We start from the raw sequence: 24026 nt of genomic DNA, 5'->3' as shown, positions 1-24026 counted from the left end.
ATCCTCACATCGCTGCTGGGCATGCGAGGTGAGGCCTGTTGCTCCTGAGCCTGAGGAGCTGAAGCCTGACTCTCTTGCTGGATTTCCAGCAGGACTAGCAGCATGTCCCCCTCCCCATCCACAGGATGGACCTATCAAACAGTCTTGCAGTCAGCCCACCCTGGACAGCAAGAAGGGACCATGGCCAGGAAGGATAAGCAGGAGGTAGAGTCAGTAGTGTCAGGCTCTGCCAGAGCAAGGCCTTTCCTGAGCCCACTCCCCAGGGTGTGGTGAGAGGGAGAAGTAGGGAGGGAGGAAGAGGAGTGGAAGGAAGAGGAAGGGAAGAGAGAGGGCCCCTCACTTCTCACCTCATCGATGGTCCACTTGGTGACCGTGGAGGCTGAGATGCCTGCCACTCCGGGCAGGAGCTTGCAGTGCTGCTCCCAGCACACAGACAGTGAGCGGTCAGGATGGGCTGACAGGGTGGACATGAAGAGGGACTGGTGTATGACGTCGGTGGTTAGTGCTGGAAAGCAGAGCAGAGGCTGGCAGGCCAAGGCAGGGGGCTCATCTGGTCCCTGAAGCCCACTGATCCCCTGGCCCCCTTCTGACAGCCTGCAGAGCCAAGGGGGTGATCCGTATCTCCTGACTCCCGATCTGGTGCTTGCTCCTTCTGGTAAAGTGGGCCCCTCACGTCACAAACCCTCAGGTCAGCAGTTTGGAATGACCCTACTCCTCTTCTCTGAGGCTGCAAGCTTCCCGCACAAAGCTCTGTCACCCTGGGACCTCCGAGGATGCTCCCGGAGCTGCTGCTGTGGCAGCCCTAAAGGTACCATGCTCTAGATGCCCTGCATCAAAATGGTCCCCAATCTTCAAGCAAGCTCAGCCCTGACATCAGCAGTTCATTCTGTTTGCCCTTCTTTTCCTAAGCCCTTTTGGGCCCCAACCAACTCTCTCAGAGCCAGAGTGATTCTGAAACACCACTTCAGGCCCAGCCTGAAGCCCACCCTTCGGGAAATGGCCTCTGGCCCCAAGATCCAGTTCCTCTCCCCTGTGCCAACAGCCTGGGCTGTTTTGTTACCTACACACCAGCCCTCTGCCTACCCTAGTTCCTGGAGGGTGATCCCTGACCCATTCATTCCACCTCGCCTGTCAACTTGCTTCCTGATCTGTTCCTGGAATCCCTGGCTCCTAACCTCCAGCCTCAAAACTGCTCCCTGGATCTGATGACTGACAGTCTGCTCAGCCCCCTCCTTGGCCAGGCCTGGCACTCACCCACTTGGTCCTCATCTACCTATGGCTGCTCTGACAAACCTGGTCCCTACCCACCTCTGTCATCCATGGCCACTGTCCTGTTGGGCTTGCCCGGCCACTGTCCTGTTGGGCTTGCCCAGCCTCTGCCCAGAGTCCAGGAAAGCTAGTTCTTTCCTGTTCACTTGGTGTTAATCCTAGATACTTGTGAATGCAGCTTCTCCATTGCCCTCTTCTCAAAGGCCGTCCCCTATTCATCACAGATTGTCCTTCCCTCTTTCCCCTTAGCTTTGCCCTTTCACTCTGACCCTTCTGCACCTTAAAATTCATATTCAATCATGATTCCATTACCAGCCCATTGACTGTTGTTTTTGTTTTTTCCTGTAACTCTGCCTCCTTGCTGCCCTCTGCTCATCAGTCCAAACTGGAGCTCCTGCCCACACCCCAAACAGCCCCACCGTCAACATCCCCAAGGAGCCTGCTGCCTTTGCACAACACAGACCAGTCCCCTTACGGCCAGTTTGGGGCACATCCAGGATCTCCCGTGAGAGGTACCACCACTAGCACTTTTTGTCTTTCTGGCTACAGGTTTAGCCTCCTGCCACTCAGGTGCTCTCTCTGATCTTCCACATACCCTGGAGTGGGGTTTGAATTGTTGGGGGACAACATCAAGTTTGTAGGCAGCTTCCTTCCTAATCCTTCTTCCCTGGAGCACAGGACAGGAGCTCTTGCAGGCATTTATGGTCTCTTATCTAACTGTAGACCATCGAGCTGCAGGTCAGAAATGTTGGGGATGATTAAGGTAGCATGTATAAAATCCACCCTCAGCGATGCCGGGGATATGCAACATGACAGCTGGGGCTAATGTAACAACAGTTTAAGTTGCCCTCAGCCTTCTACGGAAGTGATAGCCGTTCGTGCCTAAGATTCACATCTAGAGTGCTAGCTTTACTACCTGCCTTCTACCCCAGCAACAGTAGCCACCAATCCTGTGCTAGCCTTACATCTGCCATCCGCCCTAGCAACAGCAGCAGCCAATCCTAGGCCGCCACCTGTTCGTACTAGCCACTCCCTCTACCTTAGGGTATATATACCCTGCCTCTTCAATAAAGTTTTGCAGCTTCATCAGAAACCTGTCTTGCTGTCATTCCTCGTGTCTCTTGTCCCATACCATTCCTCCCTCACGGGACTCGGAGCCTCCGTTGAACGTCCCGCCGGCCGGGACACAGAAACACTCTCTTTTTCTTTCAAACAGCTAACGCTCATGTGGCTCGACTGGTCCTATGGGCAGGATGAGCACAGCCAAGTCTGTCCTCTCCAGGCAGCCTTCCTGGTGCGGCTGCTCACCAGCAAACCCTGAGCTTCCACTGAGGAGGTCACCTGTGGCTGTGTGAGAAGATTCCCTGGAACAGAGCCCAGGGCGACCAGGGCTCTGTGTGACAGGCAAGATGCTGGGGCCAGGGAGCCCTGCACAGAGGTCAGACCCCGGGCTCTATCCCCACTCTGGCCCTGCAGGGCCTCCACGCTTTCGGAGAGTTCCTCCCCTTCTCTGGGCCACAGCCTCAACCGCTAGAAAGACAACTTCCCAAGAGCTCTCGGCATAATTTTGGCAAGAACACAGCAGGCACGCGCCCTTTGGTGGTCAGAAAGCGGCTCTGCAGTGGAAGCCGAGCAGGTGTACCAGGGTCAACTGCAGTGTGGTCCTCTGGATCACCCTGGGGGGCCTGGAGGCAGGCCAAGGCCCTTGCCACTCAGGCCTGAGGCTGCAGGAAATGCCTTGTGTTTCCACGAAAAGGAAACAGTGTGGAACTGCAGCAGGAGAGAGCGAGGCAAGTGAGCTGTGCTGGATCAACTTGGTTAAGCCTCACACCACCTTATGAGGGAGGTTCCGTTTTACCCAGGTTTCACAGATGGGGAAGCTGAGGCACAGAGAGGTAGAATCACCCACCCAATGTCTCACAGCCCGTAACAGGTAGTCTGACTTCCAAACTGTCCTCTTAATCACTAAACTATATCCTGCCCAGGTTACGCAGCGACTGTTCCCAACGAAGAACTGAAATAGCTTAGATCCTGCCCAGGGACCATGCAATGAACATGTGATTTCTTGAGGTCTCTTCGCCGTAAAACAATGTGTGTTCAATTCAACCGAGGCAAGATTCCTGGCGGCCCCACTGCATATCAGGTCCTGTGCTAACAGCTGAGATGAGGTAAGTTCACTACCCAGTGGAGGGGTCAGTCACTCTGCCCCTCACCTTGAAGGGGGTTGAGAAGTGAAATGCATTTGAGGTTAGGGGCTTTATGTCTATTAGACCAGCAGCACATGGCAGAAGTCAGACCCGAGCTGGAATCCCAGCTCTACCCCTTACAAGGTGAATGCCCTGGGGCAAGTGACTTCCTCCTCCGAGTTTCTCATTCCTCATCAGGAAGTTGCAGACAACACTATCCACATTACGGGATGCTTGTGAGAGTTAGAAACAGTACACATAAGGTGCCTTGCCTACAGGAGGTGCTCACCGACCACTGTTGTTTCAGGTAGCTGACACCTGAAAGGCAGGTATTATCCATGCTTTCAAATGAGGAACTGAGGCTCAAAGATGCTAAGTGACTTGCTTAAGATCACATAGCTAAGAAAGTGACAGCGCAGCCTCCTTCCCAGGAAGCCCAGAATCAGAGGCAAGCAACGCTGGGAGGCATCATCCCACCTCACAGTGGAGACCCAGAAGCCCAGAGAGGCTCTGCGACTTTCCCACACACTCAAAGCAAGGCCAAGGGTGAAAAGGAGCTGGAACCCAGGTCACTCAAGGCCCTAACCCATTCTCTTGCCACTGCTCCAAGCTCCCAGAATAGCTCAAACAAAGAGGCAGCCTCCCTTCCGTCTTTTCCCTCTCTGGGCAGCCCTGGTCACTCTTCCCATCACTGAGCACCCTGTGAACACTGTGGAGGACACGGGAGTAGACAACTGGGGACTCACTCTGGAAATCTTCCTGTGGCATCTTCCGGTACTTTGGAGGGCGTCCGATCCTGGAGAGAGAGGGACCAAGTTGGTGGCAGGGAATCAGTCACTGGCCTGAACCTGGGGAAGCCCAGGCCCTGACTCCCTGTTCTCTGTACCGGCCGTGATGGCGTGGCTTCTTCCTTGGAGAGAAGCCCGACAGGTTCCTCTTACGGGCTGAGGCCTCTGTGTCGGACAGCTCTGCCTTCAGCCGGCTCTGGTTCCGCTCAGCCAGTGGGCAGCCTGAGAGGCAATGGTGGGCTGTGAACTTGCCTGTAACGTGGCCAGAGCCATCACAACCAGGAGTGGGGCACTTCCTGGGGAAGAAGAAGGCATAAGTTGGCTGAATCCACTTGTCCCCACGGAGCCCTCCCCAACCCTGGAGTGTCTTGGTGAATCCTGATCATTCAGACAATGTCTTGGGGAATACTGACCAGCTGGCACACAGTAGGTGCAAAACAGTCCCTCCTTGAACAGTATCTGAGGGTGTCTTAGCAGGAGTCCTTCACTTACCGGTGGTGAAAGCTGTACTTGGAGGTCCTAGTGTGTGGCAGGGTCTTATAGCTGAGAGGGGGACAGTCCCCAGGGGAAGCAAAACCGGGCTCTCTGGGCCCTGGAGGAGCAGGGAGAAAAGGGATCAGCATAGGGTCCTCAGGGTTGGGAGCAGAGGGGAGAGAAGTAGTAGTTTCCATGGGGAAAGTCAACAGCAGGAATTAGTCCCCAGGTACAGGGACCCCGAGTCAGGCCGCGACACCATTTCCTGCTGCGGGGTATCTGCCTCTTTGGGAATGAGGACCTGGCTCTCATATACTTTGCTGCAAGGAGAATCCTCTGAAAGGAGAATCCTCAGGCTGTACCTTAGAAGCCACATCAGGCAGATTTGTATTATTCTGTTTGTTCTCTTATTTCACCCTAGATTTTGGTAACCCTTTTTAGGCTCTGTCCATGCTTGGAAGAGAATGTTAGAGCAGGATCAACACCCCACGTGAGACAAACACGACAGCAAGGGAGTCCTGGAAGTGAGAATTGGGGTTGACCTGTCCAGTGACCTGAACCCGAATCCCTGCCTATATAGAGACCAGAATTTTACCTAAAGGGGCCAACATTTCCTTAGCAAGCACAAATTCAAGCTCTGTGTGGCTCTGCTAGGTGCTAAGAGAACTCCCTGAGTATATAGAACTATCCCCTAAGCATGTTCTCCCAATGAGCTGGCCCTTTCACACTCAATCCCCCAAACCCAACAACTTGGGGAGCCAGAAATAGTGCTTACTAAAACACAGACTCCAGGGTAGGAAGGATGGGGGATCCTAGAGCTCACTGTGGGGCACTAGAGCCCTGTGTCAGACCTGGGCCTGGTTATCAAGAGCCCCCTCTGGGGGGCTAGAGGAAGGGAGCTTTCAGAGGTGGATGGGGGTCAGACCTCAGTAGGAAAGGGTCAGAGATCCCTAGGGGTACACACGGAGAGGAGGCTGCAGGGGATGTCCTGTCTTGGAGCACCAGCCAGCGGGGTGGATGTCCGGGTGGTCAGCATCAATCCAGAAGTCATAGGCATGGCTCCAGCCATCAAAGTGGAGCTGAGGAAGAAAGGCTCTTGGAGGTCAAGTGTTCCTCATGGAGCCCAGCTCAGCCAGAAGGTCCTCCAGGCTCCAGGAGGCTCTCCCCATCCCTGGGGCCTGTCAGAAGCAAGATCCTGGATTGGAAGATCCAAGGGGCCAGCCCCACAATAATCCCCCTCAGCTACCACATTTTCTAAGAGCTCCACTCATAAAGTCACTGGCATCTCCCATCAATCCCTGGGCAGAACAAGGATTATTATACCCATTTTATAGATATGAAGGCTAAGGCTCAGGGAAGGGAAATGATATCCCAAGTCCACAAAGGTACGTCAGAAATGAGGCTGGAACTAGAACCAAGATCTTTGACCTCTAGGCTACAGCTCCCTTCCCCACTATGTGCAGCCTCCCTTATGTCACCTCATGCTGTGCCCTTGACCCCTAACCAGTCTAAAGACTTCCCGCTCAATCAGCCTGTCCACTCCCCCAGCCCTACGGTCCTGGGCCACCTTTATCCGGTGGTCCTCCACATCCTCCACGCTGGCCACGCGAATCAGGGCTGGGTTCCTGCGGTCCACGGCCTCCAGCTTCATGTTGACCAGGAAGCTGTGGGGGACCCTCTGTGGGAGACAGGTGCCTTCAGGCCAAGGCCCAGCAGGGCTGAGGCCCCCAGAAGGGAGGCCAAGTGCTGTGCCTGGGGGAACTGCTGCCTGTGCAAATAGGAGGTGGGGGGCAGAGCCTCATCAGGGTTGCTTGAGTGCTCCACGTCTTCCCGAGCTCAACTCTGGGGGCAGGGAGAGCAAACGTACCACCTTGAAGGCCCAAGTGGGCACAGGAGAGGAGCCAGTTTCTTCCAGATACTTCTCCCAACAGAAGGTATCAGGGTCTGGATAGTCTGGAAGAGAGGATGAGAACGATGTCTAGCCACCCAGGTGCTCTGGGGGAGCTCTGCACCCGAGCAAGACTGGGAACAAGGAAGGGACAAAGGCACTTGGAAGCTACCCCCTGCCCGCCCCCCAGCCCCGCCCCCCAGCCCAATCATCAAAGCCAGCTCCTTGCACGGGGCTCCTGAGGCAGGTGGGCACTCATCACAAACAAGCAGCATTACTATCCTACCAGCTCCCTGGCTGTCTGGGAATCCTGGCTCCCATTACCCTTCTTGCCTTGTTGCTCCCACTCCAGCCCCAGCCCCATCTGAGTCTTTATTGTACTTGGGCCAGTATAATATTCCTAGGAGGGAAGGAGACACCTTTCTTAGCTTTGGACTCCCTGTTCCCTTGCTGAAGTGATCATCTAACTTTGTTCCCTTAAACCTCCACAGGATCAGGTTTGACAGGGCCCTCCTAAAATCTAAGGAGTTCTCAACTCCCAGGCAAAGAAGCTAAGGCTGCAGGACTTATCTGTGCTCTCACTCTAACCCTAAAGACCCAGGTAAGAAGTGCAGGTGAGGCATCAGGGGAGAGCACCGGTGGGACCAGGCCTAGGAAAGGCAGTCTGCTCGGGCTGCAGGGTCACCTTGTGGAGGGGTGAGGGGCTTTCCTTGCTTCTGGCACCAGCCCACCGGGTGGATGTAGGGGCTGCTGGGATCACACCTGAAACCCAAGAATATCTCACTGTCCCGAGTGGAACTCTGAGGGCCTGAAACTGCCATCCCATGACGGCACGGCTTTGGGCTTCAGGGCTCACCATCCTCCTACTCTTTAGTGAGAGTTAGCCTGAGACAGCTGATGAGAATGTCCAAAAATTGGAACATTAACTGAAAACTGACACCACCACTATATCTAAGGGAAAACCATGAATCCCATGATTTTGTGTTTGTTCATCTTCATCTTGGCATTTTTGGATGAAACATTTAATATTGAGCTGCATTTCTTATGATACGCAATAAGCCTACAGATTTGTCAATTATCCCCACCCCCTTAGCCCCTACTTCCCCTAAACCCCACTCCCGTGAGCAAGATCTGAATGTTGGGACTAGGCCAGGGCCACATGGTAACTGAGGTTTGAAAGCAGCTGCCCCTCGCCTCCTGCCACACCCTCACCCCCAGGCCAAGTTGGGGCCCTCCTGCTACCAGTAGTCATAAGTATCATCCCAGTTGTCAAAGTGCACCAGGAAGCGGCTGTCCACCACGTCGGTCACACTGGCCACGCAGACGAGGGACGGGTTCATGCGGTCAACAGCCTCCAGCTTCATGCCCACCTGGAAGCCCAGGGGTGGGGGACTCTGGGGGCAAGAAGAGGGGCTGCCACGGCTAGGGCCAGGCCAGCCAGTGCTTGCCCAGAGCCCGCTGGCAAAGGAAGGAGTAGGTTCTCTAGGAGTTACGGCCATGGCCGGGTGGGGGGCGGGGGACGGGAGGGAGGAACAGGCTGGGAGAAGAGGGTCCCTCCAGGGCAGGATCATTACTCCCAGCCCTGAGCCACTCAGGAACACGTGGCCACCAAGGTGCAGGTAGAGAAAACCTCACTTGTGGCAGAAGTGACTGGGAGGAGACTGTGAATTTACCCAAAGAATCTGGTAGGCCGAGCACAAGTCTCCTCTACCCAGGCAAGCCTAGCCTAGCAAGGGCTGAAGTGGCTGGGTCAATAGAGAGCAGGTGGGCAAGGAGGCGGCTGACACATGCTGCAGGGAGGAGGGAGGAGACAGTATTACCTGGGCCCCTCCAGGCACCAGGCATAAGCCTCGCCTTCAAAAGACATCACCTCACTTGGTCTGTATAACAACCCTATGAGACAGGTATGATCGCTCCCATTTCATAGGGTAGATAACTTGCCAGGAACCACACTGCTAGGCAGTGGTGGGGCCGGATGTGAACAGTGTGACTTATCCTGAAAAGTCTGGATACCCTGTAACGACAGCGAATGGGGCCCCTCCAGTCATCTGCTGGTGCAAGGATGGTTCCTGGGGCTGAACTGGTGCGGGGAGTAACTGCCCCAGCCTGAACAGCCTGATGGAGTTTGGGCTACAGAGACCCTAGCCCAAGGAAACTCTGGGTCTTCAAAGGGTTAATATTTGTAGTGGGGTTCTCCATTTCTCTCATTGTTTTTGCTTGGACCTATGTGAGACACTAACTGCTGGATAAAGCTTCCAGTTGCTTTGAACAGAGAAAAAGACAAGAGGTGGGGTGTTGGGAATGAATGGAACTCAATGTTGGTCCACAGGAAAGAGAAATAAGCTCCCAGAATAGAGGCTTTGACCTTACACCAAAGAATGGCAGAGCAAACCAAACCAAATGGAGGACACGTGAATGACATCTTGAGGTCCAGTGTGAAGGAGTGGCCAGGGGCTCTGAGGGGATATGCAGAGGAGAGGATTTCTGCAGTAGGGAAGGAGGGAGGGAACTGGGGAAGAACCTATAACCAGCATCCCTGCTCCGGCCTTTGGCCCTGCCTAGCTGTGCTCCCAAACGAGAGCGCCCAGAGCTGAGCTCGATTCTGCTGAGTCAGATCCCTGAGCCAGCTGCAGTGACCATACCAAGGGCTGGTGTCCACTCCTGCTCAGGGGCACTCACGTGGCTCTGGCTCGCAAACAGGTGCTTGGGGGCAGCCTGAGATCTCGTGCTGCGCAGGTACTGGCTCCAGCTGAACTCTTCCTCCTTGTAACCTAGGCCCCTCGGGAGGGGGGACGAACATAGAGCTGTGCAGAGGCTGGGCCGTGGCGAGGGCACCCCACACTGAAGCAGCAGAATCAAACAGGCCTGAGGACCCCACACCCCTCAAGAACCTGCCCAGGACAGGACACAACCTGGTGGACACTGAAAGAGCCAGGCCAAAGCAAAGCCTGAGGCTTATGACCACCTTGGCCCTGGGGCAGAGTCCTATCGGGATGCAATGCAGAGCAGGCCGGCTTTAGAATGGGGAACAGGGTCAGAAAACTCAGAGCTGGAAGGAGGGGAGCCCAGGGGAAGACAGGATGGGGTGTGAGCTCTAGTGGAGGAGGACTCACTGCCTCACCGTGACCAGCTCCAGCTAGGCCTTACCTTTGGGGGGCTGCAGCTTGTGCCCAGTCTTCTCGAACCAGCCAGCAGGGTGAATGTCAGGCGAGTTGGCATTGATCCAGAAGTCGTGGCACTCGGAATACCCATCAAAGTGCAGACGCAGGCGGTAGCCACAAACCTGGCCCCGTGAAGGGGAATCACAGGGACTCCAATGCCAGCAGACACCCCAGTCCTCAACCCTTTCCTCTGCTGGCTCAGCCTGTAGTCTTAGCGGCTCCAATGGCAGCAGGCTTCCCCCACCCACCTTTCTTCATTCCCAGCGCTCCCCAGCCTGAGCTTTGCCCCACCGTCTCCCATCCTCCAATGAGGACAGAGCCCAACAGGTCATGTGCTCAGACTGGTGGACTCTCTGTGACGTCCTCCTGCCTCTTCCAGCCCTGGACAGAACCCCGGGGGCACTTAACAAGGCTCAGGCCTGCTCAGGGCCCCTGATGACATTTCCTCCCGCTCTTTTCTCTTATTGTACCCTATGCACACACTCTGCTTTGGTCTCCTTGAGCTAACGGCAGTTCCTCGAAGGTGGCAGCCTATTCATGCCCCAGAGCCTTTGCTCACTTCGCTTCTTCGGCCCGGAATGCTTAATTCATCTCTCAAGACTCAGCAAAGGAGGTCCTTCTATGCAGCTTTTCCTGTCTCCCTCAGGTGGAACTGACCTCTACTTTCCTGTACCTCCCTGAACACGTGTGTCACCACCCGTGACAAATTGCCAACGTGTTTATCTGGCTGATTCCCTAAACAACTGTGAGCTTCTAGAGGGCAGAGGTGTTGTTTGACTCATGCCGACCCCTGCCCTTGGGATCTCTCCTCCTCAAACCCCCCAGCACTGACAGGACATGCTCATTCAGTAACATCACCACCTGTAACACTTCATCTGGTTCTTCATTTGTTTTTTGGCTGTGTGTTCCCAGCACTGTACCCTACCAGCCTGCGTGCTTTCTGAGAGCAGAGGAGTGGCTGCTTGTCTAAGTCCATGCCCTCCTGCCCCAGCAGCTTCCATCAACCTGAACTGAGATAGCATCCGACGGTGCCAGGCCTCAGCTCACCTCGGCCACGGTGAGGATGAAGTACATGGACGGGTGCTGAGGGTCGATGCCTTCCAGCTTCATGCCCAGTTTGAAGCCATTCTTGTTATTAGTGACTGCCTGGTACTGTCAACGCACAGATTGGAGAGGACCCAGGTTCCATCCAAGCTTATCCTTGCCTAGTGAGCTTGGGGTGAAGGAGCTGCATTTAGGCCCCACCCGCCTGATACTGCCAAAGAGGTAGCTTATTTGGGGATCTTTCGTGCAGGAATCTAGGCAGAGATAGAATAGCTCTCAGATCCCTTGAAATATGTGGGCCGAGTGAGGGCTGGACTGATGGCCCCCTTTCACCCAAGTCATGGAGAGATCAGTGTACAGAATTGAGTAGAAGGCACCAGAATTCAAAAGAGTGCAGGCCAGTGATGGGGCAAGCCTGGGTTCCACCTCCCTGTTCCTTCCCACCCTAGAAGCCCCTTACAGGGTGCCCTTTTCTACTCTGGGCCACGCACCAGTCTCTCTCCATTCTACCAGTCCACTGTGGGACATCAGGTACAGAAAACACCAGAAGGCCTGGGTTTGGTGCTGAGTCCCTGGGCTGGGAAGATAGGCTCTTCCTGGGGGGAAACTGTCCAACTCACGTCCTGGAAGAGGCTGACAGGGGCAGTGATGGCCTTCTGCTCCTCTAGGTAGGACTCCCACGACCAGCCTTCCTTCTTTTCACCTGATGTTATGGAGAGGAGACAGACAGTCTGAGCCCTGGGCTGCTCCTGATGAGTTACCTTCCTCAGTCTCCCCTGACCGAGCTCTAACCTAACCTCTACAACAAGCTTTTGTCTGTAGTCACATGGTGCCCTCCTGGCTCCACCCAGCCACAATGGTGCCAGACTCAAGGGGCTTGGACCTGAGGCCACCCCAAGTTCTGTCTACCTCACCCCTACCTCAGGCCACTTTGTCGAAGCCCTTCGGATTTTTGAGCAACTGCTGCTCAGCATGATCTGAGGTTATAAAGTCTTAACCACAGGGGAGCCCTGTTCTCAGCCCTCAGACAAGTATAAAGGACAAAGCTGAGTGACAAGTTCTGAGCAAGGGGACTAGTAACAGTGCCAGCTAAGCGCATAGGGAAAGAAAGAGTAAAAGAGAAGTCAGAGGGAAAACACAGAAAAAGTGTTCTTCCCCTGAACACTTACAGGTACACGCAGAAGCACAAATGACATGTACTTGGTGGGCCCACAGAGTTAAGCAAACCAATTCCACAGCCCTCCCAGACACACACGCTCTGCACACACAAACACACGCATCACGTGCATCCCCCATCATCAGGCTCCATGCCCAGGTCCTGTCCATTCGTGGGAGTCTAATGGTCCTAGGGTTGGGGAGATGAATTCCCCAGCAGGACTCTCAATTTAGCCTGAAATGGAGCTCTAGCCTAAAACACAGAGGAGAAAGACCCTTTAAAGGCTAGACTAGTTGGCTAATGGGTGAGGTTTTGACCAGGTCAGCCTGAGCTGCATTCAACTGAAGGTCACAGACAGCCCCAGACAACTAAAGAGGTAGCAACTAACAAGAATCAATTCATATCCCTTGCTCCAGCTTCTTCTAGAAACTTCCATGCCTCAATTTTACCATCTGAAAAGGCAGATACTTTCACCTACCACACAGGATCCTCTAAAGATTAAGTGAGATGCTATGTGTATGAAATACCAAGTGCTGGACTTGTGTCAATCCTCATTCCTAGGTCTCCACTAGGACTGTCTGACTTGGATTCTAGTTCTGCCTTGCTCTGGCTCACCTGGCCACCATTCTGGGTCATTCAGGTTTGGAATGATTTGTCACTTGGAAAGAACCTTTTTGCCTTAGTTGGAACCTAAGTGGTTGGAAGCATCTGTCACTGTAAGGAACCTTGAGATCCCAATCACCTAACCCAGTTGGGCCAAAGCGAGTGTTTTCTTCATCAACTGATCAACAGAGCCATCGAATCTCTCAGAGACATACACTGACACAACAGCCTATGACACATCTCTTCCTGCTATCCTTAGTCTTGAGTGAAACCTGGATTGTCACTAAGAACAATCACTTACCATTTTCCCCCAGAAACCTTCCACTTCTCCCACTCAGTCTTCATCCAGACTTACTGAGCAGGGAAGAGAGAGGACTTCAGGAGGCCAGCTTCTCATCATCTTCTTGTTTCTTGCCATGGGAATGCCACACCATCCTGCATAACACCTCCTTCCTTTCTCCAAGTCCTTCATAATACCCATTTCCTTCTCCCTGAATGATTTTGTTTGTGAATGTGTGTGTGTCACTCTTCCCAGCTACAACATAAGCTAATGGGCTGACCACTTGCCAGATTTCTCACCCCAGGCACCTCTTCAACTCTGAATTCACCTCCCATCAGCCATACTCCAACACAGCCAAGCTCTAAGAACCTCTGCAAGAGCAGAGACCTCTCATCAGCACCCTCTTCACCTGCCATCTCTTACCCTTCTGTGCTAGTTTGTATATATTATGTCCCCCAGAAAAAGTAATATTCTTTAATGCATTCTTGTAGGGGCAGATGAATTGGTGATGAAGTTCGAACCTTTGGATTGGGTTGTGTCCATGGAGATGTGACCCACTCAACTGTAGGTGATAACTCTGATTGGATAATTTCCATGGAGGTGTGGCCCTGCCCATTCAGCATGGGCCTTGATTAGTTCACTGGAGCACTATAAAAGCTCGGACATAAGAAATGCACAGCTGTAGCTGAAACAGACATTTTGAAGACGGCCATTGGAAGCTGATGCAGACATTTTGGAGAAGACCATTTTGAAACACAACCTGGGAGCAAGCAGACACCAGCCACGTGTGTTCCCAGCTAACAGGTTTTCCGGTCATCAATGGCCTTTCTCCAGTGAAGGTACCCTTTGTTGATGGATACTTTATGGCCAACTTTAGACTGTAACTGTGTAACCAAATAAACCCCCTTTTAAAAGCCAGTCCATTTCTGGTATTTTGTAAAAGCCAACCGGAACACCTTCCATTCCCTCAACCTGCCGCTTCCCTTCCTGGGCCCCTAATATCTTGATCACTCTCACTAGTCATAATGCATAACAAGTATACAGTCTTTTCTGTTCACCATCATATACTACTTTTATTTTGTGCTATGCCTGGTGCCACATGGGACAGAGATGCCTCGTGACTTTATATACACTGTCTCTTTAATCCTCACAATGCCTTGAGGTCATAGGCAGGGCAACACCTTTCACAGATGAGAAATCAGATTAAATGGACTCTACTGGAGACAGTCTTAACGCCTGTTTTAGTATTGACAGGATTCTCACCCCGATCAAGCCCCCAGCCTCTAGTTTCTGCATCTTTCTCCATGGTGAACATTGGGCTGCGTCTTCAGGCATGTACCTAAGCCCAAATAAGTCCCAAGTCCCCTGTGTGCGGTTGTGAAATTCTGGTACTGTACACAGATGCCCTAATGGAGTGAATGGAGGCCGAAATCCAACCTGGGCTCCATGCTAAGCCATGAGCCTAGGTCTACTTGAAGAAAGGTTGCCTTTTACTAATCGGTCTGCTACTAAGAGGAACCTTTTTACAATCTGTACAAAGGCACCATATTGGCTGGATGTGGTACTGTTTCTTTTTTGACTTGCAGAAATACTCTTTTGCTTATTCCTGTCTCCTTAGACCAGATGCTCTATGGCAAGCTCAGTGTTTCCAAAACCAAACTCGTAAGTTTTTTGCCAAGCCTTTCAATATTCTCTATTATTGTCAGTGGCACCACCATCTACCCAGTCGCACAAGCCAGAAACCTGGAATATGATGCTTTACTCCTCTTTTTCACTCCCCAGGATCCTACAGTCACTGAGTCCTGCTGATTCCAAGTCTGAAGTATCTCTTGAATCTCTCTCCACCTCTCCAGGTCCACTATCCTTGCTTTGAAACTAGACCAAGTGCCACTTTTTTTTTTTTTTTTTTTTTTTAAGGCTGCTCAAGACATGGCATCTTGTTTCCCCCAGAGCAAATAATGTGAGAGAATGAAAGCCAAAGTGCCCAAGACAGAAGCCTCAGGGTCTTTTATAACCTAATCTTGGAAGTGACATACCGTCACTTCTGCTGTGTATTATTGGTCACACAAGCCAACTCTGGTACAATATGGGGGAGGGGGGTGTGCACAGGGTGTGAATACTAGGAAGTCCCCATTGGAGGCCATCATTAGGCTGGCTGCCACAGAAAACTTCCTTTGTTTATAGTTTATTCTCATAAATAGACTTTTGGGCCAGTCAGCAAATGGGTCAGCATTGGCTTACACACCACATCCTTTTGAATTATACAAATAATAATCATGGGAACTTTGGAGCTGGAAGAGACTGTAGAGATCTTCTAACCTGTGACCTCAATTTCTGCTCAGGTTCATTAGAACAGTGTGGTAGATTGAATCATATACTCCAGCAAAAGGGACATTCTTAATTTTAATCTGCATTCCTGTGGATGTGAATTTGTAAATAGGACCTTTTGAAGATGCTATTTTTAGTTAAGGTGTAGCCCAAACTGACTCAAGGTGGGCCTTAATTTGTATTACTGGAGGCCTTACAAAAGCCAGGAGTCAGAGAATGCCAGAGAAAGCCAGAGGAGCCAGAAGCTAGAAGTTGGCGGAACCCAGAAGGGCCAACAGAGGGGGAAAGAGATCGTCAAGTGACAGGAAGCAGAGACGCAAGCCCAGGAACCCCAGGGATTGTGGCAAGCCAGCACCAGAACACCACAGATTCCTGGGAGAAAACACAGCCTTGCTGAGATCTTGATTTTGGACTTCTAGCCTCAGAAACTGTGAGACAATAAATGCTTATTATTTAAGCCAACCCATTTTGTGGTATTTGTCATAGCTGCCCTGGCAAACTAAAATAGGTAGATTAGGGAAAATAAAGCTGCTTCAAAATTTCACCTTTAGAATTATCAATACCTTTATAGAAAAATCTGAATCCATATCTTTTGTTTATAGCTATTTTCATGATAAATTATAAGAACCCAAATGTTGAGTTAAATTTAATTTTCACAGGCCAGTACTCCTTCAAGTCAATGTTCTTTTTTTACTTCCCAAAAATATGCATTGAATGTTATTTTGTGCCAAGCATATGTTAGATACTGATACAGTATCTAACATAAGAGAAATAATCCTTTTCCTAATAATCCTACAGTCTTCTGGGGGAGGGAGAGGATAGATTTGCTAAGCACTGAAACATGTGCTGTGTGAAATATAAAAATGAGGAAAATATGATTCTTGCTCTAAAGGAACTTAAAATCTAGTATAATTAATTTTTAAATTATGCATGCACATTACCGTTTGGTATAATTAACCTTTTCATATGGTTGCCTCGTAGCCCAAGGGCTTCTTATTTAATCTCTCTTGGAATCATTCTGCTGTCAGAATGTATCTAAAATTAAAATGTGCTTATATTATTTCTTTGCTTTAAGTTGCACAGTGGCTTCTTATTTTCAAACACAAAAAATGCCTTCCCAAAGCATACAAAGCCCCTGTGAAATAGCTGTCCTTCTCTCTCCAGCCTCACTGTGCACTTCCACGCCCCTGTGCTTCTGAGCTTTGCACATGCTGATTCCTCTGCCTCAAAGATTCTACCCTCACCCTGTCCCATCCTCCTGACTAGCTGTTCTCATCCTTCAAGACCCAATGTTTGTTAATGAATGAGTAGAAGGATGATGAAGGGATGGAAAGAAGGAGGGAAGGAGGGAAGGAGGGAGGGAGGGAGGGAAGGAAGGAAGGAAGGAAGGAAGGAAGGAAGGGTCATTCATCTCCCCCATGAAGCCTTTCCTGACTCAAATCAGTTTATGCTGTGACAGTCACTTGTATCTACATACTTTAAACACAACACTTACTACACTATTATTGACATATCTGTTTATATATTTATCTGTGCAATTAGACCATGAGCTCCTTAAGGGCTGGTATTGATTACCCTGAACTCTTACCATCCAGCACAGTGCCTGGCACACAGTAGGCTCTTAGTCTTTGTTAAACAAAAGAACAATAATAGAAACATTACATATTGAAACTGTGGGATACAGCCAAAGTGGGATTTAGAGGGAAGTAACAGCCAAAAATGGACACACAAAAAAAGAGGAATGGTTGAAAATTAATGAGCTAAGCATTGGTCTCATTAAGTTAGGAAAAGAAAAGCAAAATAAACCCAAAGAAAACGGAAGAAGGAAATAAAAAAGTAAAGACAAATAAAATTAACAAGGCTCTGGCAAGATAAAGGAAAAAAAAGGGGGTGGGGAGATATTGCTATATATATATCCCATAGACATTAAAAAGATAAAAGGATATTATGAACAACCTTACCCCCTTTTGACAAATTCCCTTCCTAATGACCCAGGCCCATGCATATCACTACACACTAGTGAAACTGCTCTTGTGAGTCATCAGTGGCAAAATCCAGTGACCTTTTCTCATTCCTCAACCCTTTTGATCTCCATGTACCACTAACCACCCATTCCATCTTAAATTATTCTTCTTGCACTCATTTAGCGCTCTTCTTCTTCTTTTTCTATTTCCACTACTGGTTCTTCTTCCTTTTACCCTAACCTTGCTCCTCAATGGTGGATCCCCATACACGGAGACAGTACTTTCTACCCTTCTTCTCTTGTTCTGTTCACTTCCTCAGAAAGCTCCTTCAGTGTAGCTTCAGTCATTTCAGGATAGATAATTTGAAAATTAACATCTCTAGCCCAGACCTGTCACTACAAGGAGAGACAGAAATTGTGAGAAAAGGACAGAATGCCAAGGTTCCAAAACAATTGATCAGAAGCAACCACCAGGGTACCGTGGTGTGCTGGGCTTTTTCATTTTAAATTTGCTACAGATACTTCTCTTTGTCTATTCATATCAGTTCATTTCAATATTCAGGAAGTTTAATCGAGAACCTTGTACTGTGTTTGACATGTGTTTCACAGTGATCCATGCCTGGGGACCCCCAAACTGAAGAGGTTGGGCTCCAAATGCTACGGTCGATTGTTTACCTGATGACAGCCATTAAAACTGCCATCACAGTTTCTAGGAAGTACTAATGGACCTTTGTTGAAAATCTAATCATAGCCATGGACCATCTCCCTAGAAAAATGAACAATTCACTGAAATTTGCATGCTAATTTAGATTCGTGGACTTTGGTTAAGAAAGCCTTACTGTAAGAGGCATACTGATCTATACAATTTATATTGTTGGACTGAATCCTTGTATTTCAATATAAATTTTGTGTCATAAAAATGTACATGTAAAGCATTAACCATAAAAAATGATAAACTGGATACAATCAAAATTAAAACTTTCTATTCTTCAAAAGACATTGTCTAGAAAACAAAAGGCAAATCACAGACCATGACAAAATATTTGTGATACATACACCTGACAAAGGACTTGTATCTAGAACATATAAAGAAATAATAAGATAGCTCAATGAAACTGGGAAAAAATGTATCTCTAAAGTAACCTTAAGGAAATAGAACAGGGCATTTGTTGGATTGTTTTTAATGTGAAAAGGCTATAACAAGTTGGTCCTGAATAGTGCCACTACAGATACTTGATCTGGATGTAGGCAGAATGAGAGATGATATGAGAATATCAGGAATTTCTATAAGCCTACAACTGCTCTAGTAAAAAAAAAATTTTTTTTTAAAAAGTGAATCAGAATAGCTATAAATGAATGGACAAATTGTAAAGACTTTTGTGATAGTGTGTTAGCAAATGATCATTCACACAAAAGGACTGTTGAAAAGGTGAAGGAAATATATGAGAAGGCCTGAGTATGTATATGAGTTACCTGACATCAGTCAAATGATGCAACAAGGACTTCACTCATCAAAGGACACTGCCTTCCAGAGCATTTTCTGCAGAGTTCCATCAGAAGCAGAGGTCCCAAGAAATAAGAAAAAGTATCTCAGCAGTACACATTTCTAACTGTTAAATCATTGGAAGACACCCTCAGGACCAGATACATCAAGTCTGCAAAACATGAATCTGATAGCTGGCCATCAAACTGCCAAACAGAGAGTAGGTAAAACATATTCAACACACACAAAGGGAACTCAAGCCATCTTGCTACCTCCACCCCTAACCTCAGATACTTCTGCTCAAAAGAGCCATGTAACTTTCTGTCCACTGATAGTTCTTCTTCCCTTGGGGGAGGAGAAAGGAGGGCAAAAGCCCAGAAACCACTGCCACAATAATGTTCAAAATTGAGATGGTGAGTGGTGTAAATCAAATGATAACTTCTGCTGATCAACAAGACCCAGCTAAAAGAATGTTAACTTATGAATCTATTTCTCCAAATAAGATAGAGTAGTTGAACCAACAGTAATTGAACTTTGTCCCCTTCCTCTGTCTAAGTCTTAAGAGGCTGTAAACCAACGAGGGATAGGCCCTCAGCTTCTGATGTGACAGCCTTGGGAGAAATACAGCAGTGAAAATCTGGCTTGGCTGCTGTGATGGGCAGAAGTTGAAAGAAGTACTGTGAAGTTCTGAGCCCTGGAAACAGATTGAGCACCTCCAATTCGACCTATCCAGGAAGGATATCCTGAGAACTGACCCCACCCTTCTGGGACAGCAAAGGCAGTGACTCTCACAGCTGAGCCATGGTCTAAGAGGAACCACCAATATTTTAACTCATCCATCCATCTACTGAACAAACATTTATTGAGCATCTACTCCATATCAGACTCTGTGCTAAGTACCAGGGATACAATGATAATAAAACAGATTCCATCTCTGTGTTTATGGAGTTTAAGTCTTGGGAGAGGCAGACAGACAGTAAACAAATGATTACACAGTATCCAGGTCATTATAAGTGTGATAAATGCTGCTTAGCTTCAGTTGACAGTGGACACATGGAATGTGGAGATGGCAGTGGAGAAGGCTGGAGGGCCAGAGCTGATTATGATCTCTGTTCCATTTTGATTAGAACCAAAGAGTCAAAATGGAAACTTCAATAGGAAAGTCAGATCAATGTCCAGAGCCGGCTTGCCCACACCACCAAAGGGGAACAATGACGTGGTGCTGGTAAAGGCCACTCAAGTCTTCGGATACTGAGCCACAACCTCCCACCTCACAACTGGATAATAGAGGATAGACAAACACATGAAATAATGCCAAGAACACACATACACTATTGCACAAATCAGAAACACTCTCTCTCATACTTGCTAACCTGTGCTCACCTATATATGCACAACACATCATCACAACCATAACCTGCACTCCCAGGCTCACACCTGTGGGTATATACACACCTCATATTAATATATACACACAGGCCACCATACCAGGCAGGCTGCTGCTCCACTCCTCACTCTCTGGGGTGCTGGCAGTAGGTTGTCCCTCTGGATCCTTTCCTCCTTCTTGCTTCTCCTGCAGAAGGTAAGCCTGATCCCAGCTTGCTGTCCTTGTGGGCTGGGGTTAAGCCCCAGCCTCTGACTTTGGTCCCTACTTGGTTCTCTGGCCACATGGTATTCTGCCCCAAATGGGTGGCATCATCAGCAGGAACACAGCTCCAGGAGACAATCCCCTACCACCTGGGCACAGACTCACATGAGTGCCCACATCTTATTTACCCAGCCTGCCCACAGTCCTCCTCATTCTCAGGTGGAACTGGAGACATGAAAACCTCCCTTGTGCTGATTTTACCTGCCCACTGGAACCTTCATGTTCTGTCTCCTCTGCCCTCTCTGCAGCTAGAATCCTGTGCTCCCTGGCCTCTTGTCCCAGCTATTGGGTTCTGGTGATGGAGCTTTCCACCTGCCCACTCATCTATCCGGGGTGCCAGTTCATGTGAATGTGCCTTAGCTCTGTTACTAGATTGAGATGGGAGCTCCTAAAAAGCAGAGGATTTATTCATTTCCCTTCAACCAGGTACAGAATGTGACTCAGGACGGGACCCTAGAATATGATGAGGGCGTCACTGGGTGTTTCTTCTTGCATGACATGGATTGATGGAGGGGGACAGTGGGAACTGAGGCATAGCTTCTAGACTCCCCCTTCCCTCCCCAATGCCCTCTTCCTACCATGGACTCTGGCTCCGACTCATCCTCTGAGGGGCTCTGGTACTCCCTGCGCTTCCGCTTCTTCATGGGTTTGAGCAACTCGGAAGCGCTGGCACAGCTTGAGTTCTCCACTATGACTGACCTGAGGGAGGGGCACCCTGAGGGCAAGAACCACCCGCCCTGTGCCACCCAACCCCATCCCACTGTTAAGTCTGGAACAGGAGTGGGTTTTGGGAAGGAAGACGGGAGAGCAAGTAGGGCTGCAAACCCTGCCCCTTACCGTTCCTCAAAGAGCTGGGGGCAGCCATCAGTGGAGGAACCAAGACTTGGGCCAGTGCTTAAGGGAGGCCCGCAGGCCTGGCACTGACAGGTGGCGTCATCCTCTGGGGGGTCCTGAGAGGGATCCTCTGGAGGGTCCTGAGGGAGCTCTGCTGTGGGGGCCACGGGAGCTTCAGGCCTCCCACACCATCACAGCCACACTCAGGCCCATGCCCCCTCAGCCCCTGCCTCCACCTTGGTCCTATCTTCTCAGACGCCTCTCCCGGACAAGCCCTCAGGTCAGGACCACCCCCAGGGCTCACCTGCAGGCCCCGCCCCCTCACCCCCACCCCAGGGCTCACCTGCAGACCCCGCCCCCGCAGGCCCCGCCCCCCGGCCGCGACGCCTCGGGAGCTCAGGCCTCCTCTCCTACGTAGGGGCTCGGCTCGTGGCCCCGGGAGAGGGCGCCTACCGGGCTGCTGGGTGCCCGCATCACCACCTCCCGCCCGGGCCTCGCCATCTTCGTATTCGGCCACGCCTTCCCGCCGCAGCTGGGGGCTCGGTGGCTGCTCCGCTCCCACCATATTCAGCGGTGCGTACTCGCTTATCCGGAACTGGAAGTGGGGGGAAGGGTCTAAGGACCAGGACCCAGGTACCGGCCCCTGACCGACCTCCGAGGCGGCACGGTTCCCCTTCCGCCCCCCACCACGCCCCGAGAGCCCCGCAGCCCTCGGCCCCGGGTGCCTCAGTCAAGCCACGCCCCAGACACCCGCTGGCGGGGGCCCATAACGCCTCAGTCGGAGCCACGGTCCCAAAGCCCCTCGGGTGCCAGCCCCAGACTACTTTACTCGGAGCCTCGCCCCCAGCCACGCCCCTAGAAGCCCTCCCTCAGAGCCCGCCCCCACCACCCCTCGTTTCAGCCAGCTCCCCCCGCTTCAGCATCGGGCCCCGCCAGTCTCCGCAGACACTGACCCGCAGGCCGCTCCCAGGAGGCGGGGCCGCGGCCTCGGTCCACTCCAGGAGCCGCACGGTGCTGGCGCTGGGGCTGGCCGCTGGCCCGGCGCTTAGCTGCGGTAGCACGGTGGTCAGGACCGGTTCGCTGCTGGCCGCCAGCTCCGGGGCGCCCACATGGATTGACTCCCGAGGGAAGCAGGACACATCCAGGGCATTGCTGGGCAGGCCGAGGGTGGCTGAGCTGGCTGCAAAGAGATACACGGATAGACACGACACAGATGAGAGCCTGGTGGCCCTGTCCCAATCCTGCCATGCATGACTGGGCAGGGGAAAAGAGTCATCTCCTCCCCAGGAATCCACACGCTTGAGCAGGCGTGGGGATGCTTGGCCCACCTGGGATGATGAAGGCAGTAGCTGGCAGATGAGAGCCGGAACCTGGGCTCTCTCTGGCCACCAGGTGCACGCTGACCTCCCCTGTGGCAGGCCCTTTCAGTGTCCTCAGCACCTCCATTTCAGCATGCCCCTCCATCCTGGTAGGCCTACAAGCACCGGACACAGCACGATCGGTAACGGGCCTGTGCCACAAAAGCAATGGAGATGGGAAATGGGGTAGCTCCTTTGAGGTGGAGCTGGCCAGTCCCAGGTCAGCCACCTGCAGAGAAAGGCTTCAGCCTCCCCAACTGGTCTGGCTGCTGGCTCCACCCAGGTCACTGAGAGAGCTTCGGACAGGCCCTACACTTTCCCCAGGCTCCTCTGTAAGTTGGGGGTGATGGCGTGCCTGAGGGTGCTTTGTAAACTGGGATGTACAGTACTGACTCTAGCAACCAGGGCTCAGGACAAAGGTTCCGTCTGGACAGCTGTCCTAAGGCCAAGTTCAAACTCATGTTTTTCTTGCCACCACTCTCATCCCTACTAGAGTCATTCCCTTCTCCCTCTAGGATTCAGAGCCCTTCAATACCAGGTTCTCCCAAACCCATACAGGGTTCATCCTGCTGGTAGGTGGGTTCTTTTTTGATCATAACCTTCTTTTATGCCCCTTGCCCACCACTCCCTCCAACCCCAAGCACAAAGTGGGTGCTCAAACATCTATAAAACAAATGCATGCATCTGAAGAGCAAAGAGGTAGTGTATGAGAACACAGGCAGCACATGATTTTGCTTTAATAAAGCTAGGGCTGCAGAAGCATTTAATAAATAGATGATACATTTATTTGATAAATAAATATGTGAAAGAGACCTCATGACATAACAAATAAACTTAATATCTACTATTTAACTCAACTCCTAAAATGTGTGGGCCACTGCACTGGATGCCTTACGAGCACCCTTTCATAGAATTTTCTGTGATGATGGAAATGTCCTATACCTATGCTACATGTGGCTACTGAGCACTTGAAATGTGACTAGTGTGACTGAGGAACTGGATTTTTTATTATAATTAAATTTAAATGGTGACAGTGGCCAGTGGCTACCATACCCAACAGCCCAGCTTTAAACATATCATAATTGGCCTGTCGCCTCCAAGACACATCTGAAAGTCTGAAGACTTCTCTCCATCTCCACTGCCACCATGCTGGTGCCAATCACCGTCAACTCTGCCTGGACTTCTGAAATTGCCTCCTAACCCATCTCCCTGCTTTGTCTTCTGCTCCCCTAAAGTCTTTTCTCCAGTTAGAGAGAGCTTTAAAAACATGAACCAAATCACATCCTATCCTATTTAAAATTCTTCAATGGCTCTGTCTTGTCCCTAGAATAAAATCACATCTTATCCCTATTTAAAATTCTGTAGATACCCTACAGAATCTAACCCGTCGTCTTCTCTGACATCATCCTCCACCACTCTTCCCCTTGTTCTCTACCCTCTCAGACTCTGGTTTTCTTCTCTTGCTTGGCCGGTGCTCAGAGCCTCAGCTCCTGCTGCCCCCTCTGCTTGGAATGCTCCTCCCCAAGCTCTCTGCTTGACTGGCTCTTTCCCATCATTCAGGCC

At 50.8% G+C, this 24026-nt stretch overlaps 1 protein-coding gene across 11 annotated transcripts in view; it reads right to left on the bottom strand.

Moving 5' to 3' along the window:
• L3MBTL1 (L3MBTL histone methyl-lysine binding protein 1) overlaps positions 1–24026 on the bottom strand; it is a 36998-nt gene that overhangs the window by 8906 nt on the left and 4066 nt on the right. For 3 of the 11 annotated variants that reach the window (XM_037812440.1, XM_037812443.1, XM_037812445.1), the window contains exons 2-20: positions 22434–22615; positions 22059–22285; positions 21559–21700; positions 21109–21259; positions 20850–20970; positions 20112–20196; positions 11431–11513; positions 10814–10918; positions 9753–9888; positions 9285–9376; positions 7848–7999; positions 7291–7367; positions 6585–6670; positions 6285–6485; positions 5682–5796; positions 4736–4835; positions 4342–4539; positions 4202–4251; positions 348–505 (exon numbers count right to left, since the gene is read on the bottom strand). In XM_037812440.1, coding sequence (XP_037668368.1) covers positions 348–505; positions 4202–4251; positions 4342–4539; positions 4736–4835; positions 5682–5796; positions 6285–6485; positions 6585–6670; positions 7291–7367; positions 7848–7999; positions 9285–9376; positions 9753–9888; positions 10814–10918; positions 11431–11513; positions 20112–20196; positions 20850–20970; positions 21109–21259; positions 21559–21700; positions 22059–22285; positions 22434–22569 — 2415 coding nt within the window. In that variant the 5' untranslated portion in view covers positions 22570–22615. The other 8 variants (XM_037812441.1, XM_037812444.1, XM_037812442.1 and 5 more) reach the window with 8 other exon arrangements.

The sequence above is a fragment of the Choloepus didactylus genome, chromosome 19, assembly GCF_015220235.1.
Source record: "Choloepus didactylus isolate mChoDid1 chromosome 19, mChoDid1.pri, whole genome shotgun sequence".
Taxonomy (NCBI): Eukaryota; Metazoa; Chordata; class Mammalia; order Pilosa; family Megalonychidae; genus Choloepus; species Choloepus didactylus.
The sequence above is the reverse complement of the archived record's forward strand: the minus strand, read 5'-3'. Positions and strand labels throughout refer to the sequence as shown.